Raw genomic sequence first — 23,418 nt, 5'->3', positions numbered from 1 at the left:
GTTGTTGTGATTCTCTGTCCACTGGACAGAGTAACATTCCAGTTCTCATTACAATAGACACTGGGGCATAAAACCTGCATTTCACTATTGCTAAGGAGGGCTGTTTATGACCTGACTAAAACCTTGTGATTTATTCTCTCCAAAGAGGTTTTGTTACATTAACTGCTTCACAGCCTTGCTTTCTGATAACAGGACTGTGCTGCCTAACCTTGCTTTCTACTAACTAATATCACTTTCACTTAAGTGTGCATACGAAGGACACTGAATCTGCAGTAATTCATATGATTAATGCCTAACCTGTTACTGACTTCTGCTGCTAACACGGTTGCTTCTAAACAAATGACTAATAACAGATATACTGGTATTGGGTATTGAGACTGTCACTACGCTCTGCTTTGGAGTTGAAAAAATCAGATCACTTTATTCGATACTATATCGTGGATGCGGATTTTCCGTCTAGGCCATTTTTTCAGACGCACGCCTTCAAAAGTACACCGTAGGGCGCCGAAATATATATTTGTTTACCAAAAATATTGGGCTGGGCCACTGATGACTGGCCCATGTAAAGCCCTGGGGTGGGATGCACTAATACTTACCGGCTAACACCGCCGGACATCGCAATTGTACTGATCGCATATGCACTAACATATGCGATCTGTACAGCAAAGGACAGCTCTTCCGATAAGAGCTGTCCTTTGCGATCTCTACTGCACAGTGGACTTCCGGGTTTATAACCCGGGAGTCCATCTGCGCATGCGCAGTGAAGCGACGGCCGCGGGGCATGCTGGGAGGGATCCGGTCGGATCCCTCATAGCAGCGCGATGCGGTAGAAGCCCATAGGCGTTACCCTCCGCATCGGAGCCCGGCGGCCAGGTGATTGATGCATACGGAAAATGCGGTAAACGGATTTTACCGCGTTTTCCGTTTAGTGCATCCCGCCCCTGATCAATCAACCTTTTTGTTGAGCAGTTCCCCATAATCTCCCCAACCACTGAAAACAGTGCTCCATACTGCATGTCAGATACAGTGCGGGACACAGTGAGGATTAGATACAGTGTGGGATACAGTGCAGGTTGAACACAGTGCAGGCCGGATCCAGGGTTTTCTAAAGTGTGGGTTAAATACAGTGCAGGTCGGATACAGTGTGAGTCAGTTACAGTGCGGGTCAGATACAGTGCAGTTTATAGTGCGGGTCTGATATAGTGCAGTGTGGGTTGAATACAGTGCGGGTTGGATACAATGTGTAATATAGTGTTGGTTGGGTACATCAATAGTGCACTTACTGTGACAGCAGTGTTGGCAGCGCGGGGTGCTGGTGGTGTCCTCAATGCGAGAGTGCCAGTGGTGTCCTCAATGCGAAAGTGTTGGCAGAGTGGGGGTGCTGGCAGTGTCCTCAGTGCAGGGTGCTGACAGTGACGGCAGTGCGGAGGTGCCCTTGATGTGGGTGTGTCGGCAGTCCGGGGTTGCTGACGGCATCCTCAATACATGTGGCAGCAGTGCGGGGGTGCTGGCAGTGTCCTCAGTGCAGGGTTCCGGTGGTGTCGGCATGGCAGGGTTACCAGCAGTGTCCTCAGTGCACATGTGCTGACAGTGTTGGCAATACATGGTGCCGCTGGTGTCCTCAGTGTGGGAGTTTTGGCAGTGTGGGGTCGCTGACGTGTCCTCAGTACGTGGGGCAGCAGTGCAGGGGTGCTGGCAGTGTCCTCAGTGCAGGGTTGCCGGCGGTGTCGGCAAAGCAGGGGTGTCAGTGATGTCTTCAGTGCACATTTGTTGACAATGTCGACAGTGCATGGGTGCCGGTAATGTCCTCAATGCAGGGTGCCAGCAGTGTTGATAGAAGGGGTGTCGGCAGCGTGGGTGCCGGTGATGTCGGCAGTGGGGGGTGCCGGCGGTGTCAAGCGAGGGGACGGGCGGCATCTTCCTAACTTCTTGTGCCCATTGAATTTAATGGGACTTTCTAAAATGACCACTCGAGAGAAAACCTCAAGAACCGACTGCCGGATCGCGAGGTTCTGCCTTGATTAGGTGGGCCCGGTATATATATATATTTTATTAAGGCTGCGTGTAAAAACTGCAATTCTCCCATAGAGAACTCCAGAGGGGGGCATGGTGTTTAAGGGGCTACATCTCAAAAGCTATTTGAAGTACCGAACTGAAATTTGGCACAGGCGGGTAGAATTGTCGCTCGGTGCTGCATGCCAAATTTCAGGGCATAAACTTAAAAAATGAGGACTTGGGAGTAACCTAAATTTCCAACTCACATTTTTCTGACATTCTCAATTAGGACCACTTCTGCTGTAGTCTATGGGTTTTTTTTTGGGAAGGTGTATAACTCAGGGTAGGGGGCGAATTTAGACTTTGGGTTTGTTTTATTAGGTAATATGACACAGTCAGGCTAGGGGTCCCTCTCCTGGGGTAGATGGACTCCCTCTTTATACACACAGCAGCTGTAGAAACAGGATACAAGTCAAGGGTTCTTGTACAAACTGGTTGGCGCCAGTCTTTATTGTACCAAATGAATATAAACATAAACAAAACATAAACATAAGTCCTAGCCTGGCTGGGCACTAGCTACACAGCAGATTCCCTCTTTATAATAATGGTAGGGCCTATTGCCCTCATAATCAACAAAACACGTGCACAGTACTTATAAGGGTTATCACCTTCAGTGTCTCTGAACAGGCTAGTCTGCCTGCTCTCCCAGGTGCGCCATTGTATAGCTAGGACTTTTCAACTTGTTGCGCAGCCGCAGTAGGAGCCTCCTTCAGGTGTAATCACTGTGGCTTCACTTTAGTGCACAAAGATGGCCGTCGTTTGCAGGCTTTAGCAGTGTTGGGCTCAGGGGAAAGAACCTGGCGTTAGCTGCAGCAAAAGCCAGCGGAAAGGTGCAGGGGGTAGCGGGCGTTAGCTGCGGCCAGAACCCAGGGACAGTAGCGGGCAGCAGTGCGGATGGCGGTGAGGCAGGCGTTAGGACCTGGGGGAGGTAGCAGCACACAGAATGCAGGCTCGGATCTGGAAGATCCATGATACCTGCTTCTGTGTTTAATTTAATAGAAAATGGCGTGGTCCAGCCCCCCAGAAAACAACCAGCACTGGGCTTTGGATCCCCAGTACTGGTTGTGCTAAATACAGGGGACAAATGACGTAGGGGTCCCCCGTATTAAGCACAACCAGCACCAGGCTTTTTCAGAACCAGTCCTGGTTGCCAAAATACGGGGGACAAATGACGTTAGGGTTCCCCCGTATTTAACGCAACCGGCACTGGGCTATGAGCCTGCCCTGGTTCTGGAAATACAGGGGGAAAAAATGCGTAGGTTCTCCCTGTATGTACCAGAACCAGCACCGGACTCCTTCTAGCGGGGGGGTGATGCCACAGCCAAGGGAGCCCTTTCACCGGGCCCCCCCAGCCGAAGCATCACCCATGACCGCTAGTCAGCCCAGGCCGGGGATCCCTGCGGAGCTGGGGACTCCCCCAATAAAAGGGTCCCCCTCTCCAGGGCTCTCCAGGCCCAGGCTGATAGCCCGGGACTATCCCCAGCACTCCTCGGCGGTGGGTGCCGGGTTGATTATGTAAACTGTGGTGCATTTGAAAGAATTAAAATATTGGCTTTTCTGTGGAACTACAGTTCCCAGCAAGCCTCCCCCACATGCTGGTACTTATAGAACCCGAAGTATCATCATGCGGGGCATTACGGGCCTGCTGGTACTTGTAGTTCCACAGCAAAAGCAATATTAAAAAAACAGAACACACACCGTAGAAAAGTAAAATTTTATTAAAACATACTTGTACTCACACATGCACACACTATCTCACATACTCACCTATGCATCCCTGTAAAAATTCTGTTCTCTTCTCCAGTAGGTAATCCAATGGAGTACCTCTACTAAAAATTTCATATTCACCTCCTCTTATGCCTGGATCTGTCCTCTTCATACAATCCAGGGTCTTGGCAAAATAAAAAAATGGAAATACGCAGACCCATGAAACTTAGTAGTGTCCTCTAAGGACACTACTACCCGAATGACCACTCCGCGGAGCGCTCATTGGCTGAGAGAGGCGAGCCTTCGACCTCTCAGCAAATGAGCTGTTCTCACCATTGACTTCAATGGTGAGAACTGAGCGTGCCATTTTTGAAATTCAAAGATGGCCACCGCGATCCAATCATGGCTCGCGACGTCATTGCTTTGCCCCCTCGGCTGGCTTAAATACAGCCAGCGCGTGGTCCTGTCTACTCAGTCGTCGACAGGGAGGCAGCAGAGAAGAGCTGCTGAAGACGCAGCGGAATCCCTGGATTGGCGGCGGCCACGCAAAAAAGCTTAAAGGCCGCCACCATCCAGGTGAAGATGCCGTAGAAGTCCTGGGAGAGCGGCAGCCATGAAAAAGAGCTTAAAGACTGTCGCCCCACAGGTGAAGGTGCTGAGAAATAAAATTTAAAAAACGGTGTCTGTTCTGTCTTATTTTAATATTTCTTTTACTGGGGTACTATAGGTGCCAGCAGGCTCTTAATGCGGTGCCTGCTGGTACTTGTGGTTCTCCAAGTGCCAGTGTGCGGGGATGCCACCTGGGACCTGTAGTACTACTGCAAAAGACAATATTTATATTTTCATATGCACCACATAACACAATCAACCCAGCGCTGGGGTTAGCCCCGGGCTATCAGCCTGGGCCTGGGGTGCCCTGGAGAGGGGGACCCCTTTATTGCAGTCTATGCAACTGATGTCTGAGCAGAATATAGAGCTGCGCAGATGAGATAAGAATATGGTGGATGGGGGGAGAAGACAGGGCGTTGTAGATGGGGCAGACAGAAAGGCGCGCAGAGGGGAAGATTAAGCAGTACAGATGGAGGCAAGCCAAAGTGATCCAGATGGGTTGAAAACAGTGGTGCACATGGGGGGGGGAACAGATTGGCACAGTTTGGGGGAACAGAGCGACATGAATGGGGAATACAGAGTAGCATGGATGCAGGAAAATAGAGCAGCGCAGATGGGTAAAGACAGATTGGTGTGGATGAGAATACAGACTAGCACAATGGGAGAACATACAACAATAGGGATTGGGGAAGACAGATTGGTGTGGATGAGAATGCAGACTAGCACAATGGGAGAACACACAATATGGATTGGGGAATGCAGATTGGTGCACATGGGAGGGGAAAAACAGAGTGGCACGGTTGGGGGGGACAGCAGAGTGGTGCAGATTATGGAAGAAAGATTGGCAGAGATGAGGAGAAGACAGGTGCGGATGGGAGAGGAAATACATAGTGGCACGGTTGGGGGGGACTGAGTGGTAAAGATGGAGGAAGAAAGAGTGGCAGAGATGAGGGGAAGACAGAGTGACGTGTCTGGGGGCAAGCAGTGGTGCAGATGGAAGGAAACTGGCATGCATGCAGGAAGACAGAGCGGTGCACATGGGGAAAGATACATTGGTGTGGATGAGGGCATGCAGACTAGCACAGTTGGGAGAACACACAGCTGTAGGGATTGGGGAAGTTTACAGCAGCATGGAGGCGAAGTTAGTGGACATGCATAGACAGAGTATGATCGTTTTAGCAATTAGGAAGCTGACTGTGTATAATAAATGAGATGGATGTATTGAGTTAGAAGGATGTTGGAACCCAGTGGGATTATTGTGGTGACTGAATGGGAAGATTGTGGGCACTGAATGAGATGTGTGTGCCACATAACTGCTTAGACCTCAGTTGCATATACTGCATGTGTGTATTCCAATGAGTACACAATTCTGTGAATTAGCAGCGCCGCCATTTTGTGAGTGACAGCAATCTCACTCTGTGAGAGTGCTGCATCTGCAGTTAACCACATGGTGTCATGGCATACCATATCTGTATTACGCAAGGAACACGTCCATTAAGGCGTCAGCCTTAATGATCGTAATTTCATTGCTTTTTGGAGTTTGAGTGGCAGAAATTCAATAGGTTTTGTGAATTTTCAGAGTAGAGCACAGAATGTGAGAGAACTTTTGGCCCCCAGCAAAATTTCTGAGAGAAAGATGAAAAATACGCTAACAAGTCATGGGTGTTTTCAATTTGGCAAATGTATTGTTTGTAATCATGTTGCCAGACCAGGTAAAAACTTCTATAATAAAGCGAAAATGGTCATATTTCCTATACGGATATTCCCGAGTCGGCGCCGCTCACACCGGAGTCGGGTCTGCATAGACCCGGCTTTCCCGGCATGAAAGTGGACGCTTGGAGATGACGTCATCTCCAAGCGACCCACTGAAGCAGGACCAATCGGCCAGCTTGCAGTGCACTCCAGGTCATCGTGACCCGGAGTGCGCTGTTCTCACAGTAGGGTTTCACGAGCTATGTCCGTGTTAAACCCTGCTATTTACCTGGGTTGGATTGCCGGGTCACTTAGCTCAGTTGTAAAAGGGGTAGAAGAGACCTTTCAATATCATGATACAGGATCATTATATAAGGGGAATCAAGCATAAGTTAACCCAGTGGTTCTCAAGCTTGGTCCTCAGGACCCCATACAGTTTGCATTTTCCAGGTCACCTAGCAGGTGCACAGGTGTACTCATTACTCACACATTTTAATAGATCCACAGGTGGAGCTAATTATTTCACTTGTGATTATGTGAGGAGACCTGGAAAACATGCATTGTTTGGGGACCTGAGGACCGAGTTTGAGAACCTGTAAGTTAACCAATCATTTGGTTCCCCGACACTTTGCGGAGATACAGAACGCAGATCCCAATTGTCTCATTTGTCTGGCAATTGAACATGTGAAAATAGGGGAGGGGATGTAGCTAATCTCCTTTCGCAGTGAGAGATGTATTGGATCTTTCAGTTATATATCCTTGGCCCTCATTCAGAGCCGCTCGTTAGCGGCAGTACGCTCGTTCCGAGCGATGTTTGCACATCTGCGCATGCGTACGCTTTTTAGTACGCATGCGCGAACCAGTCAGTGCGGCCGAAAATCGTTTGTACGCTATATAGCGAGTGCCTGCTATTTTGAGTGACAGAATGAGGCGTATGTGGGTGGTAACAGGGGAAGGTGCTTGAAAATGGGGAGTGGAGATCCGAACGCAGGCGTGCTTAAAGGTCAAAACGGGCGTTTTATGGGTGTGTATATTTAAAACAGCAGCGTCAATGACCACGTCACTGGGTTATTTTATAGCCAGAACTGCTCGCAAATTTGTGGTAGCAAACACCAACCACAAGAATAGCGAGCAGTTCATACGCTGGTCGATGTACTCGATTAATCTAATAAATAGCGGACATGACGTATGGTGCGAGCGGCCAGGGGGCGTTTTTAACAAATAAACGAGCGTATGTTTTGCTCGTTCGTTCAGGCTTAGAGGTGTGAACAGACTGCAATGTGCGTACGGATCATTTGAATAGCCACCCCTTGTTTTTAAACGAACGACCGCAAATAGCGAACGGCTCTGAATGAGGGCCCTTGTTCCCAAAGGCTTCGAATAGTTCTTATGAAATTGCCCCTTTTTTTTATAAATTATTCCTTTTCAGTAAACTATCCCCTTTTTTTTTTTTTACAACTACTTACCTTTATATCATCTTGTGTGTTTCTAAAAAATGAATATTATGCACTAGCAGTCTGTTTTATCATAAATGTTTTCTCTCTTTTCTAAAATTTTACAGTGTATGTATATGTATGTGTGTGTGATGCAGCACTTGGGGACTTGTTTGCAAAATCTTTAATACCACCAGCAACGTTTCAGTGCCACCAATAAGGCACTATCCTCAGGCTTAAACATACAACATATACACATACCTTTTATATACCACCACCTGTGCTCCACGTCCATCTATATACATTATGGTTATCATAATCTACTTCGACTGTGACTCTCTTTTCGGTCTAGAATTTGATTAGGTCTCTCTTGTACACCTGTATCTGGCTATTTAGTTTTTCATACCAATTGATGTTTGAATCTGATTCTAAAATAGATTTATATATGTCTTCAAAGTTACTAATTTTCTCTTTGATGCTATTCATTTCTTTAGTACTCTGCTCTATAATTAGTAACATCAGGCCCATTGAGCATTTATTTAGGATGCCAACCCACTTAACACAAAAATTAGGATCATTACGTCCTATGGTTGGGCAGTTCTTAACTCTTAAGCACCGAGGATTTTTTTGGCCCGATAGTACTCACTTAATGACACACAATGAAAATAAAAGTCTATATGTTTTTTCTTTAATTTAATCAAATTACGGTATATATCCTCATTATTCACTGCCTCTGATTGTTCACTTAACTGTTCACTATATAATATGCTTTCCGCTTCAGGTTCTGAGTAGCAGAAGGTATATCCAGGTTCATGATTAATGTGGGAGTATCCACTCACACCTGCTCCTTCATTAATGGAAGACATATCAAAAATCAATACCAGACAAGCACTTAAAGACCAGCCAGAGTACAATAGACCAATCACATTTCAACTTCAAGGGAATTGCAGGATACAGTGTATATCAGTCGACCCTCATCAAGTATCCTCAGCACTTAATTCATATCCAGCATAGTTCATAGCTCCATATAGTCCGCTGGTATATACTGTGTGACGCTGTAAACATATCCTCAGGGGAACTTTCAGTAATCATTGACACTCCACATTATTATCGCCAATTCATGTAGAAGTCCATTAATCCACTTAAAAGATGCATAGGACAAAATAGTATATATAGTAGCAGCCAGTCATGTGCAGTAAAAAAGTGTTCAAGTGCATATAAATTTTTTTTTAAAACAAAGGTAGCATCGCTAGCCCTGGATGCTCAGCAACAGAAGTCACTATTCAATAGTTAGCAGCACAAAGTTCAGTATAATAAACAAGCATTATCCAGTGAGCCTTGATGATTAAGGGTTAGAGCAGGTACAACTCTCCCTTGTAAATATCAAAGCAGTATATCCGGCTCTCCCAGGTATAACACACAATTTGCCACGGTGCCCGCACAATAAATAGATATTTATCGGTTTGATGCAGCACTGGGGGACTTGTTTGCAAAATCATTAATACCACAAGCAATGTTTCAGTGCCACCAATAAGGCACTGTCCTCAGGCTTAAACATACAACATATACACATACCTTATATACCACCACCTGTGCTCCACGTGTGCGCCAAGTTGGGCGGGATCCATCCCGATCTAAACGGCGCATCTACTAATACCTCACCTGAAGTATCAGACCATGTGACCATCACCATAGCAGCATCATAACTATTCTGCACATACCTATGGCACTAAGTACTGCCCAGTACGTTAAATCATGCCTAGCTGTTATTTTACAATGTAGATCTCTACACTTAATTATCTACAGAATACATTACACATAACACCATTAATGTCCATAACATCAATAAAACATCTAACAAATATATATATATATATATATATATATATATATATATATATATACTGGCATGCAACAGTAAACACTCATATTCTGACCTTAAATAGAAGAGAGACGCACCTTAGAAGCCGGAAGTACCGATAACCCACGAGTCCACTGCTAGTGACGTCAGGGTGCCAGCTGAACTCCTTAACCATGGTAACGCAGACACTATACGGCAGCCTTGAAGAAAAATAAAATGTGTCCCGTAAAACCCACCACCATGAAGAGACAGTCAAAGGATATGCACTGGATACCAAAGCACTAATGGGCAGAGTAAGAGAAAAAAAAACTTAAAGTGGCAACTAATAGGAAACCTACTGCCGGGGTGAGTGTAGACCAATTGTTGGTTCCCTGGAAACACAAGCAGTTGGTTTTAAGGGCGGCTCATACACACCTGTGGGGTGGCCATTTGGGGGAGGAGAAAACTCTCCAGCGTATTCAGTTGAGATTCTGCTGGCCCGGCATTCATGCAGCAGTAAAAGGGCATTGTCAGGAATGTCCAGTGTGTCAGAAGACAGCACCCCGGCCAGGGTTTCGGGCACCCTTGGTTCCCCTCCCTGTATTTCTGTACCTTTTGAGAGAATTGGTATGGATCTGATAGGGCCGGTGGAAAAATCTGCTCATGTGCATCAATTCATATTAGTGGTTTTAGATTATGCCACAAGGTGGAGGCCATGTCAGTGGGAGTGCTTTCGGCTCGGTTAGAGCCGAAAGCTCTCTGGGGCTTGCGGCAATGAGACCCTACCACAAGGGTCTCGTCGCAAGCCCGATGGTCGCGATGTTCTTGACCATCGCAACCATCATCATGGCCGCTCGCTATAGCTGTGGGTGGTCACCCACAGCTATGTGAGCGGCCAGGAGGCCGTTCTGAAAAACCAGAGGGCCGGCCCTGATTCAGAGCGAGCGCTCTGTCAGAGCGTCCGGCTCTGAATCAGGCCCTTAGTCCCTTTGAACTCCTCTATGGGAGGCAACCTAGAGGGATTTTAGATCTGTTGAAAGAAGGGTGGGAACAACAGTCATGCCAAGAACCTAACATCATTCAGTTTGTGACCCAATTGTATGGCCGTTTAAGGCAAATGTGCCACTCATGAACAAGCACATGGATAGGGCACAATAGCGGCAAAAAGTCAATATGACGTGACCGCGGTTTTTCGGTCTTTTAAATCAGGAGACAAGGTACTGGTACCTACCCACCACTGAAAGCAAAATGTATGTGGGACCTGTTAATTATAAGGTTCGACAGGAGGGTAGAAAGAATGAAGTGCAAATCTACCAAGTAAACCTGTTAAAACCCTGGAAAGAGAGCACTGGTCAGACCTCTTTGGTTTCCAAGAAAACCCCAGAATCTCGGGTACCCTTAATCCCCGCCAGAAACAGGAGGCGGTGAGTTTAGTAGCACGGCACCAAATTATCCAGCATGATATAGTTACTCCTCCCGGGGTGGTAATAAAACAGAGGCCATACTGTATACCCGAGGCAAAGTTGGCAGCGGTTAAAGAGGAAGTAGAGGAAATGCTGTGCCTAGGGATCATAGAGGAATCAAATGGTGAATTGATTGATCCCATAGTTTTAGTGCCTAAGCCTTCAGGTGCTTTAAGATTCTGCAATGATTTTCGTAAATTAAATTAAGTGTCACAGTTTGATTCCTATCCGATGCCCCAGGTGGACAAGCTGGTGGAGAATTTAGCAAATAGTCAGTATCTCACTACCCTAGATTTGACAAAAGGGTATTGGCAGATTCCTCTAATTGAGATTGCTAAGGCCAAAACAGCCTTCTCTACCCCAGAAGTTTTGTTTCAGTATAAAATGCTGGTATTTGTGTATGCAGCCATTTACGTTTGAGATACAGCATCATCCAGGGAAACAGCACCTCATTGCTGATGCCCTTTCCAGAAGGTTTGTTGGGCCTGATCCTCCAAGCAACCCTATGGTGAAGCTAGAGGAGGAGGAGGAGGAAGAGGGTGAGGATGGCGAACGGTGGAAAATGGTAGAGAGCTGTGTACCTGGACAAATGGAGCAAATAGATGTGGGTGAGGCAGATAGCTCGCCTGAAAGTGTTTTAGCTTCACCAGGGAATGAGTGTGACAGGGTCAGCATAATTCCACATGAAGTAAATGTGGAATGTCCAGATATCCCAGGTTTGGCAGAGCAAAGGCATTAGTAATGTGAAATGGCCAGTTCAGGTGTTGCCTCAATCAGAGTCTGGAAAGGCAGGTGATTACAGACACCTGTGTGAGGTTGGTTTAAGAACTGCAGATACACTGGGGAAACTGATCCTGACGGTGAGATTGTCACCCAGGTCATAGGCCTGAGGGTGGCTAGTGTTAGGGGTCCTGGACCTGCAAATCCACTGAGGAAATATATTGCTGTTTGGAAGACTGTGTATCATCTTGCGTGTGAAAACTGCCATATCCTGCATACCTGCCTGTGTTGAGAAATAAAGCTGCTGATGGATTTTACCTGGTCTATGTGATTCTTGTGGCACTCACCAATAGTAAAGTTTTTTTTTTTTTTTATTTACTCACAAACATGAATGCATGAAGTCGACATTTCGGTCCGGAATGACCTTTGTCAAGACAGTAGATTACATACCAAGCAGCCAGAGAAACCCATACCATACACTCATATTAAGCCGATTTAAATAGTGCTGCCAATAAACACTCCTCACCAGAGCATCCAGGAAGTAATGTGTATATAAATATATATATATATATATACACATTTTTCAATCTGTGTGTTTACCACTGTAGCTAGGCTTCTTTTATACTTTCGCATCACCCTAGGGAGTATCCCCCTATCCTTCAATCTCTTTTTCTCACTAGTATTTATCTATTTTCAAGTGCATTTTTAAACTGGATAATTTTCATTAGGCTACTGCCCACACTTAATACAATTGTGGTGTTATTTATTTTGTGCTCTCATGTATGTCTTTTTTAAGGCTTTTTTTTTTTGACATATTTAATAAATGTTATATTTTATACACTGTAATAGGGATGGACATCGGAAGCCCAGCATCGAATGGTTCCCGGGCTTCCGACATCAAATCCAGCCATGCCATGACAACAAGCTATTGCATCGCAATGATGGTATAACAATGGGTTCATTTGGGCTGAAATGGGGTGGAACTGTGTTCCGCCAGTTGTAATTGGAGGTGGAACCAATTCCACCTCTGTCCGCCCACCTTGGCTGGTCTCCAAAAAAAAGTACAGTCAGCTGCTGGGCTGGTCCCTATAGTGGCTGGCGGCCGTCCTTCCCTCACCCATGCCCGCTGCTACAATTGGAGCTCTACAGCTCTACAATAATACAGCTTCTGCGCACGTACAGAAACTTACTAAAGGTAAAAAAAATGGTGGGACTTGCTGCGCATGCCCAGTTGCAGCAGCGCCTCCCACAAGCCTTTGCTGAGCCCGTCAGTCACCACTGATGGCTCCACTTCCAGCCTCTCCGTGGCTGCCTCCTGGACGATCTTCTCCCTTCTCCATGCATGCTGCAACAACAACCAGCCAAACACAGGACCCAGAGCAAGCTGCAAGGGAGGGGAAGAGAAGCAGCAGGTAAGTGTTGGGAAAGGGAGGGAGGGATTTTGGCTGAGACACTCGGGGTGTGGGGAGGTGGTTGAGAGACACACTGGGGCTGGGGAATGGGGCTGAGAGACACACTGGGGCTGGGGAATTGGTTGAGAGAAACACTGGGGCTGGGGAATGGGGCTGAGAGATACACTGGGGCTGGGGAATGGGGCGGAGACACACACTGGGGCTGGGGAATGGGGCGGAGACACACACTGGGGCTGGGGAATGGGGCTGATACACACAAGGCCTAGAGAGCCACAGGTTGGCCAGGGCCTGGAGAGATGCAAAGGGAGCTTGTAAAGATGCAGTGGGCCGGGATAGACATAGGGGACCTGAGAGTGGAAAGATACAAGGGGTTCTGGAGAGATACAGATGGTCCTGGAGATGGAAAGACACAGGGGAGCCTGGAGACACACAAGTTTACCTGGAGATGAAGAGAAACAAGGGAGCCTGGAGAACCACAGGAGGCCTGTAGAAAGATAGGGGGGAGAGACGAGGGGGGGGGGGGCTGGGGATAAGGAGGCGTAGGGGGGTCTGGAGTAATAGGTGGGCCTGGGGATGGAGAGATGTAGGGGGATCTACAGTAACATGGGGGGGCTGGAGAGACACAGAAATTGTTTGCTCAGGGAGATTCACATTTTGCCCTGCACAACAACTTCTGTTAGTATATATTTTCTGATTAATCCTCAGTTACGATAATGACATTGGTCATATTTCTACTTAAACAGTCATTTTCCATACCCTGTGAAGATACATGAAGAGTGAATGCCGGCTGAAGACGCTGCCCAGTGATGCTCAAATTCTTCAGCGATTGCCCTTTTGCAAAGGAACCACCATATGCAATAGGTAAGAAAAGACATTAATACTGACTGGCCTGTACCTAGTGCAGAGGGATGGGGTGTCCCAAAAACAGCCACCAAGATTCTGTTGCCGGCCCTACTCCCCTCAGTGGATTGCCCCTCCAGGCCATAAGAGGAGGGAGTATCCTACCCTCCTCCACAGACCTCGCCCCCAAAACAGACCCACCCCCTCAACTATGGGAGGGGCTAGGGGTGTGGCATCTGCCAGATGGGCAGGAAGGGAGGTGGCTCCCACAGGGGCAGTAGCGGATATAGGGGGGTGAGTTCCACCACCTCTCTAGGACCACTTTAAGCGCTGGGTATAACCATCGTGAAGTAGTCATAGCTTTGCGCATGTGCACTTTTTAACCATCTCCCAACGGAGCCTCTGGGAAAGGAGGTGGAGCCTCCCTGCACCCCCGTTTACGTCACTGTTGTGGCGTGCCCTGCTCTCTCCGAGATACTGAGCTAACCCCAGGCTGCCCCTACACTGTGAATAGATGTTGTGTGGATCTATTCTCCTGCTGCTTACTTGCTGCTCTGCATAAGATGAGCTGTGTATGCTCCCCCCACAGCCAGCCATTGGATGGGCATCGGAGAGCTGCATCCAATGGTTGGCAATCGTCAAATTCCCACTAATCGATGGAAAAAGTACTTCCACCGAATCAGAAACATCAATGGCTACAAACCATCAGCTTCTGATGTCCATTCCTAATCTGTAAATACCAAACAGGACATAGAGTGCCCCTCTATTTGGGTATTTGTATCTTCCTTCCTCCTTGATATGAATGTACTAATCAAGCCGCCTCTTTTTGATTTAAACGGTCAATTAAATATGAAACCAGGAAAATGCTCTTCATTTGAAACATGACCTCTGACATGTTCTTTGAAGTCTGTAATGTCCAACTTGATATCATTTTGACTTTTGTTTGTATATCGTTTTGCTTTTTGTGCTATGCCTTGTACTGTTTTCTGTTGTGAAGCTCTAATAAAATTTATTAAAGAAAATAAAAGAAGCAAAACCAGGCGCTTTTTACATTTAGTATTTTCCCTTTAAATCTCACGGCAAGAACCACCATCAAGTGGTGACTTTGAAAAGCCCCCGCTTAGTAACTATACCCCCTGGACCCCTTTACTATATGGTCTGTTTCAGTAGACTCTACTGAAACAGACCATATACGGAGTAGAGAGTTTGGTTACCGAGCTGCACTGTGCCAGCTGTTATTAATTACAAATAATGTTTAATATTACCTCAGCGGTCTGCTTGAGAGGCAATTGTAGGGCAAGGCAAACAAAATTTGTGTCTCTCCATCTCCAGGCCCCCTTGTCAAACAGGTTCCTCATTTATTACTATTAGAATTAATTTTTAATTGATAGGATTATATTTAAACTGATAAAATGCAGTGAAGCTGAATAATGGAGTCACATCTTGATTTATGTCACTTTATTCTTACTTAGGAGTTGCAGCTCAGAATATTTTGAATCAAATTATTAACTTGCTTTATTAGAGGGAAAGGAGTAGTGGGCACATTCTCCTTGCCACTACCAAAAGTCAAAAACAAAAATGTTATTTCCAGCCTTGCATTAAACATAACTCAAGACTTTTGCAAAAAAAACTTCAGTTCCGTATTTAGCGACCGGGTTTATGATCTATACCAGTGGTTCCCAACCACGGTCCTCAAGGCACACTAGCAGTCCAGGTTTTAGGGATAGCCATACTTGAGCTCAAGTGACTTAATTAGTACCTCCGTTTATTTGATTTAGCCATCTGTGCATCTGTGGATATCACTAAAACCAGGACTGTTAGTGTGCCTTGAGGATCGAGGTTGGGAATCACTGATCTATACATTGTATGTGACTGTTATAAAGTAACCTGTCATTGCATGAGCAATTTATAATTTATCTGTAGTTTTCTTATAAACAATAATGGATATTTCTTCTTCATGGTCCATAGGATCCACAGGATCTACCTTGGGGTATGTAGTTGGAGTGATCCATTGCACCAAACAGCTTTGAAGCTCCCAGCATGCACTGGTCCTCCTCCTTATATACCCTGCCCCCAGCAACAGGCATTCATTTTTTAGTTTGATGCGTGGCAAGTCTCCAGACGCACCGTTTTAACAGCGGGACTGCCTAGGCAGTCCCTGACTTTTTATTTTTTGATTTACCTTAGTTTTTTTAACTTCTGAGTTTAGCAGTATTAGGCGCCGAATACGACACATACACTGTGACTCCTTCTACCTCCGCTGATGCCAAAACGCCAGTACCGCTATATTCCCTTGGGATTTCGGTGTGTCTCAGCTAGCGGCATCGCTTGGGTCCGGACTGCGATCACCGATAGCAGGTTAGACGATTCCTCATGGGGAATCATGCTCAGAGCAGTTCAGGCCTCTGGTGTAGGAGACACATCGGAGGCAACTGCGGGTGAAGGTCTCGTTTAACGTGTCCTCACTACGGCGGCCGGGGCCATATTGTCTGTCGCTGGGGACAGGTAGTAGATGCACTAGAGCGCACTATGTAGCGTCTACTACTGTGAGGCCAGTGTACCCGTACCATAAAAATCGCAGCTTAGGGCAGATAGGCGCTTCCCCGGCTGCTCCTCCCCCAACCCAGACGCAACTTCCGGTTGCGGATTCCTGTCTGGTGTGCTACTTCTGATCACCTCTTGTATGAAATGCTCACAGTCCATCTTGGGTGTGCTGCTGAAATCTAAGACTCCAGTCTTCCATCAGTCTGAACAACTGACGAATCTCATGTCTGAAGCATGGTGTACTCCAAATAAGCATTTTCATGTTACAAGAAATTTAAACTCTAGATACACATTTGCACTTGGTGAGTGTAACAAATGGAAAGTTCCTCCATCAGTAGATGCTCGTGTAACTAGATTGATCAAGAGCTCTACATTACCCACTCCCACTATTACTAGACCAGCCCTGGCTGTAGCCTGGTTAGCCAAGGTTATGGAAGAATGGACGAAGGCTCTGGAGGATAGCATGCCAAATGCTACCAGAGAACAGCTGTCTCATCTCAGGCACATGCAAGAAGCAGCTATGTATATGGGGGAAGCGCTGTTATATGTATTGATGCAGTTATCTTTGGCTAAAGATCTGGAAGGCGGATACAGAGTCCAAGAAGACCCTGGAGTCTTTGACTTTTGTTGGGAAGGTACTGTTTGTACCAGAGCTGGATGACATAGTGTCTTTTCTGGTGACATCTAAATCTGCCGAGTTGCCATCTACAACTACCCCTAAGTATAGGCAGTCGTCAGCTTGGTCCTTCACCCACAGAGTAGGGCATAGAAACAGTCTTCCTCTAGATGGGATAATTCCCACAGGAAACCGTAAACCAGACATCCTGCTTACAAGCCGGACGATAAGACCACTGTCTGATGGGGCGGGCCTCCCAATGGAAGGTCTCGGGTTGGGAGGCCGACTTCTACAGTTTTCTCATGCCTGGCATCAGATGACTACGGATGCCTGGGTTCAAGAGGTGGTCCCTCATGGTTACACAATCATGTTCCTGAGGCATCCTCCTCAGAGGTTTTTTGGTATAACCTATCCAGTAGACCCGGTCAGATCTTTGGGCTTTCGGGAGGCTATTGGGGCCCTCCTGAGGTCAGGAGTCGTAATCCCCATTCCTGTGACACAACAGGGAGGGGGTTATTATTCAAATTTTTTTTTTTATTCAGAAACCAAATGAGTCACATTGCCATATCCTGAATCTGAAGTCTCTCAACAGATTCATCCATGTGCCCAAATTCCGTATGGAAACCCTATGGTCAATTATGCTGGCAATGGAGCCTGGAGATTTCATGGTCTCCCTGGACATACAGGATGCTTATCTGCATGTTCCTATTGCACGATCTCACCAAGGATTTCTGAGAATGGCGGTTGATCAGCAACATTACCAATTTTAGGCTCTACCCTTCGGGTTGGCCACAGCCCCTCGGGTATTTACCAAGACAGGACTGCCATTAGAAATTGAGGGGCCCGGGACCCCCCGCATCCTGCATAAACCCTTCCACGCAACCCCCCCTCACACAACCACCTTTGCCCTGCTACCTTACTCATGCACAATATATAAATAAATATATATATTGTGTAAGTGTACTAGGTCCTTAGCGACCGACGTAAATTGTGCAAAATAAATTAACTACAGATGTGCTATATGAAACACTTATGAATTGAAAATATATATTGTTATATATATATATATATATATCGATTTAATGATTAGAACAGATAAATAAACAAAACAAACACATATTCATATATTCAAAAGCCGCCAAGTCTTAATCCTGTTTCCTGAAGGCTCTAGCAGTACAATTGTATAGGCACAGTGGGTGCAGCAGGTGAATTTCACAAAGTGCAAAGAAGGCAAGAGGCAGCTATCCCAACACGTTTCGTCCACTAGGGGACTTCTTCAAGGGGCCTCTTGCCTGAATGAACTACTACAGATAAGCATTATATGAACTTCCAAGAATTTCTTGTACTTTTTAAACAGTTTTAAATCTTTTAGAATACCTTCTTAAGTTTTAATTGTGTATTTATGTGGATTCTCCTGTGCTTTTAGATACATGTAACTGATGCACTCTACCTAATATGATCTAAGACTAATGTTTTAATAAATATTTAAGGGCACTTTTTGGACTTTGTGAAATTCACCTGCTGCACCCGCTGTGCCTATACAATTGTACTGCTAGAGCCTCCGGGCAACAGGATTAAGACTTGGCGGCTTTTGAATATATGAATATCTGTTTGTTTTGTTTATTTATCTGTTATAATCATTAAATCGATATATATTTTCAACATATATATATATATATATATTATAGCGTATCTGTAATTAATTTATTTTGCACATTGATCTGCACAATTTACGTCAGTCGCTAAGGTCTAAGGTACACTTAAACAATTTACACTAAGGGGCTCTTCCAAAAGTCCTATTGCAGTAGGTCTAGCTGACACCCTGTACAGTTAGGGAGAACGTATTTTACACAAATCCTACATAAATTCTCTACTAATTAGATAAGTTGGCGCCATATATATATATACAGGTTGAGTCTCCCATATCCAAAATGCTTGGGACCAGGGGTATTTTGGAGCCGAATCGTTATGTGTGTCCAATAAGGCTCTCAATTCAATTTCTGAACCTTGCCAGAAAATGAGTAAATCGTCTATGTACCTAAAGTACAAGATGATATTGTTCAAAAGTATTCACTCATTGAACAAGAACCATTGCTCCACACTGTGCATGAAGGCATTGGCATACGATGGTGCCACATTGGACCCCATCGCACAGCCCGCCCTCTGCACATAATATTTCCCATCAAAAAAGAAATAATTTCTCTCCAAAGTAAGACCTAAAAGTTTCAGAAACAATTCAATCGGGGGGCCCGAATAATCAACATTATCAGTGATGAGTGATCTGACAGCCTCCACACCTGCATCATGTGGAATACAGGTGTAGAGGCTAGTCACATCAGTAATACACAGAAGTGTCCCCTGTGGCATCAACCCCATAGCTCTCAAAGATACCAGTAATGCTGTAGTGTCTTTAAGGTACGAAGGTATTTTTCTACTTCAGGGTCCATAGGGTATCCACAGGATACCTTGGGGTATAGGTGTCACGTCAGTCGCAGGGCACCAAAGAGTTAAGCTTTCAGCCTCCCAGGATGCACTAGGTCCCCCTCCTATACCCCGCCCCCGGGCCAAGGCACCTCAGTTTAGTTTGGTGCCCGGCCGGAGTCGGGTGCAGTCAGTCCTGACGTCCATGCTGTCTTCCCTACACCCCGCCGGTACCAGAACGCCGGTACTGATCCGGGGATGCTGGTGGGCGTCTGGGGTCACAGCTAGCGGTGACCCCAGATGCTCCGGACCATGGCCGGATTCAAGGGGGACAGAGGTAAGCAGCGGGGTCCCGCGGTGGGTCCCCGCTGATCACATGGTCCTAAGTCCCCAGGCAGGGGGCTCCCTGGGGACTGGCTGCAGCGTGGAGCCAGGCGACCAGCCTGCGCTTCCACTACCCCCTGGGACAGCGGACCGCAGCAGAGCGGTAGCGCTGCGGCGTCCCAGGGGTTAAATGCATGCCAGGGGAGCGCGCCTTCCCTGTCTCACAGACGGCGCCTCCCCCGCTGCACACAGCCCTCTCTGCATGCTGCCGACTGGTCCTGTGGCAGCGCTCCTCCCCCAGGCCAGCCTCCTCTCTGCTCCTCGGCGGCCATCTTCTCCAGAACGCATGGTGAACGCTGCTGGAAGCGCTGGACGGAAGCATCGTGGTCTGGGTCCCCCCACATACCTCTCCTCCGCTGTGGCTCAGGTCTGTGTATGCAGCGCTGTGTCCTACCAGGCCCTGTGTCTGTGTAGTTGAGTAATCAGCGCTGTTAGTGCAGGAATTGTTATTTCTCTGCATTGTATGTGACTGTGCTAGCGCTGCCTGTAACTTTTCTTCTCTAAACTGTCAGCTTTATTACTGTCCCTGTTCTTCTGCTAAAGCCCTTGCGGTGCGGTGCTGCAGGGTGGTCTCTCGCCTATTTAATACTTAATTGGTGAGAGAGGTCACATACGTGGTGCCATCATGTCTGAAAGTGATTTTCCCCTCCGGCTACAGTGTACCACGTGCAAAGTACCGTTAGCGGAGGGGGAGGGTAGCGCGGAGGGCCTTTGCCGGCAGTGTTTGTCCATGGCGCGGCCTATTACGGTTACAGCACCGGTACAGGAGCCGCCCTGGGCTTGTTTTGCTCAGGCGTTAACAGCTTTAGTGGGCCAGTTAGCTCCGCAGCCCGCGTTTACTCCGATGGGTTTGTCCCAGCAGTCTGTGGTGTCGTCACCCATGCAGGGGTTCCCACGACAATTGGTGGTACCCCACAGTCTCCCTATTTCCCCGCTCCCGGGTTCTCAGGAGCCAGCGTGGGTTAACTCCCTGACGAGTTCTGTACAGCACTTGTCGGATGTGTTGCAAGGGGAGTCTGTGATGCGGCCTCATAAAAGGCCGGTGGCGTCTCTTTCCGCTCCTTATGAGGATGACGAAGGGACGTCTGATGATGGGGAGATTCTGGATCCTTACGATCAGGAACCTCTCCATACTAAGGACGCTGATGCTAAGTCCAAAGTATATATTCCTGGACTTATTCGGGCGGTCCGCACAGCCTTGGTGATTGAGGACGAAGTTCCCCCAGCGGATAAATCTAAGTATGCCTTTTTCAAAGATGTGAAGGGCGATGCCACAGTCTTTCCTCTTTCGGGTCAGTTGGTGGACCATTTAGAGGAGGCGTGGAAACAACCTGGCAAAAGATACCAGCCGCAGAGACGCCTGGCGGTGGCTTATCCGTTCGCGGATAATTATTTTGCTAAGTGGGAATCCCCTCCACAGGTGGATTCTCACGTGACCCGTCTTGTCCGTAGTGCCACATTGCCGATGCCATCCATGTCCTCCCTTAAGGATGCTACGGACCGCAAGGTAGAAATCTGCCTGAAGTCCGCTTATTCCCTTGCAGGGGGGGCAGCACGGCCGGCTATGGCCATTTGCTGGGTTGCCAGAGCGATGGAGCGCTGGGCGGATGCATTAGAGGCTTCTTTTGAATCCGACTGTCCGGCTGAACAGGCGGAGTTGATTGGCAATCTCCGTGATTCGGCCACCTACATCAACGAGGCGGCTCTAGACATTAGTACTCTGGTGTCTAGAATTTCTTCAGCAGCGGTAGCTGCTCGTCGCACCTTGTGGCTGCGATCCTGGAAGGCGGACGCAGATTCCAAGAAAGGTCTGGAAGCGTTGCCGTTTACCGGAGAAGTTCTCTTCGGTCCGGATCTGGATAAGATTGTGGGCACGCTGGCGGCAGCCAAATCTGCTTGTCTCCCGTCGGCCGCTGCTCCTTCTGGTTCGGGACCATCGTCCTTTCGGTCATCTAGGGCCCAGGGCAGGCCCAAACCACAGTCGTTTCCTCGACAGGCTGGCCCTAAGAAATCGGTCAAGCCCCGGAAGCAGGCATGGAGTACCAGACGTCCGGCCCCCAAGCCAGATGACAAGCCTGCGGCCTGACGGTCCGGGCCTCCCTTTGGGGGATCCCAGGGTGGGAGGCCGCCTGCTACAGTTCGCCCAGTGTTGGTCGACCACTACGACAGACACTTGGGTTCTGGAGGTGGTTTCCCACGGATACGCCCTCTCCTTCCGGCACAGACCCCCGGCTCGCTTCTTCACCACGGGTCTCCCATCAGACCGGAACAAGGCTACGGAGCTGCGGAAGGTATTGCACACTATGCTCCAGGCTGGAGTTATAGTGCCTGTTCCATTCTCCCAGAGGGGCCAGGGTTTCTATTCAAATCTATTTTTGGTACAGAAACCCAATGGGTCATATCGTCCGATTCTCAACCTCAAAGCACTCAACAAGTCTTTGCGGGTCCCGAAGTTTCGGATGGAGACCCTACGGTCTATCATTCTGGCGCTGGAACCTGGGGACTACTTGGTGTCATTGGACATACAGGACGCTTACCTGCATGTCCCTATTCTTTTGCGCCATCAACAGTTCCTCAGGTTTGCAATCCGCAGCGACCACTTCCAGTTTCGGGCGTTACCTTTTGGCCTGGCAACAGCACCACGTGTTTTCACCAAGGTGATGGCGGTCATGGCGGCTTCTCTGCGGCTGCAGGGAGTCCGCATGTTACCGTATTTGGACGACCTGTTATTGGTGGCAGGATCTCCAGAGCTCCTGTTACGCCACTTGGACCTGACCATTGCACTGCTGCAACGGCACGGCTGGCTAATCAACTGGCAGAAGTCCACTCTAATCCCGTCTCGGAGGATTCTGCATCTTGGAGCCTTATTGGACTCGGGACAGCAAAGGATCTTCGTGACGGAGGACAAGATCTCTGCTTTACAGTCAAGGGTGCGCAGTTGCCTGCACAGCCGCCGGGTGTCCTTACACTCGGCGATGAGGTTACTGGGCTCCATGGTGTCGGTGTTCGACATGGTGGAATACGCCCAGTTTCACTCCAGACCTCTGCAGCACCTGATCCTGTCCAAGTGGAACGGGCTGACTCAGTCTCTGAAGTCCCAGACGATTGTGCTCACCCAGGAGGTTCGCCTGTCCCTTACGTGGTGGTTACAGACGACCCACCTCAACAAGGGACGTCCGTTCTGGGTTCCAAATTGGGTCCTGTTGACAACGGACGCCAGTCTTCGGGGCTGGGGAGCAGTTTCGGGTCCACACTTGTTCCAGGGCAGGTGGACGCCGACAGAAGCGGAGCTTCCAATAAATATCTTGGAACTCCGTGCGGTCTTCAATGCTCTCCAGCAGGCACAGCGGTTTCTCCAGGGTCGCCCGGTGCAGGTCCAGTCGGACAACGCTACCACCGTGGCCTACATAAACAGGCAAGGAGGAACTCGCAGTCGGGCGGCTCTCGTAGAGGTCTCTCGGATCCTGGTTTGGGCGGAGCGCAATCTTCCGGCCATATCAGCGGTCTTCATCCCGGGAGTGCTAAATTGGGAGGCGGACTTTCTAAGTCGCCAGGACGTTCATCCGGGGGAATGGTCCCTGCACCCGGACGTTTTTCAACTACTGGTGGACAGGTGGGGTCTTCCAGAAATCGACCTCATGGCGTCCCGGCACAACAACAAGTTGCCGGTGTACGGGTCTCG

The 23,418-nt window shown here is 47.9% G+C and overlaps 1 protein-coding gene across 16 annotated transcripts in view; it reads left to right on the top strand.

The window, feature by feature from the left end:
• PTPN3 (protein tyrosine phosphatase non-receptor type 3) overlaps nt 1–23,418 on the top strand; it is a 753,142-nt gene that overhangs the window by 8,400 nt on the left and 721,324 nt on the right. For 8 of the 16 annotated variants that reach the window (XR_015878492.1, XR_015878493.1, XR_015878491.1 and 5 more), the window contains exon 1: nt 13,699–13,792. The exons of 5 other annotated variants lie outside the window; for them this stretch is intronic. Coding sequence is in view for 8 of the 11 variants with exons in the window: in XM_088473613.1 (XP_088329739.1) it covers nt 13,738–13,792 (55 nt within the window). In the remaining 3 variants the exon portion in view is untranslated. Of the gene's footprint in view, nt 1–13,698; nt 13,793–23,418 lie in introns of those variants that run through there. 3 more of the 16 variants (XM_088473611.1, XM_088473602.1, XM_088473601.1) reach the window with 1 other exon arrangement.

The sequence above is a fragment of the Taudactylus pleione genome, unplaced genomic scaffold (assembly GCF_031769625.1).
Source record: "Taudactylus pleione unplaced genomic scaffold, aTauple2 ptg000137l, whole genome shotgun sequence".
In the NCBI taxonomy this organism is placed as follows: Eukaryota; Metazoa; Chordata; class Amphibia; order Anura; family Myobatrachidae; genus Taudactylus; species Taudactylus pleione.
This window is presented reverse-complemented; position numbering and strand designations above follow the sequence as displayed.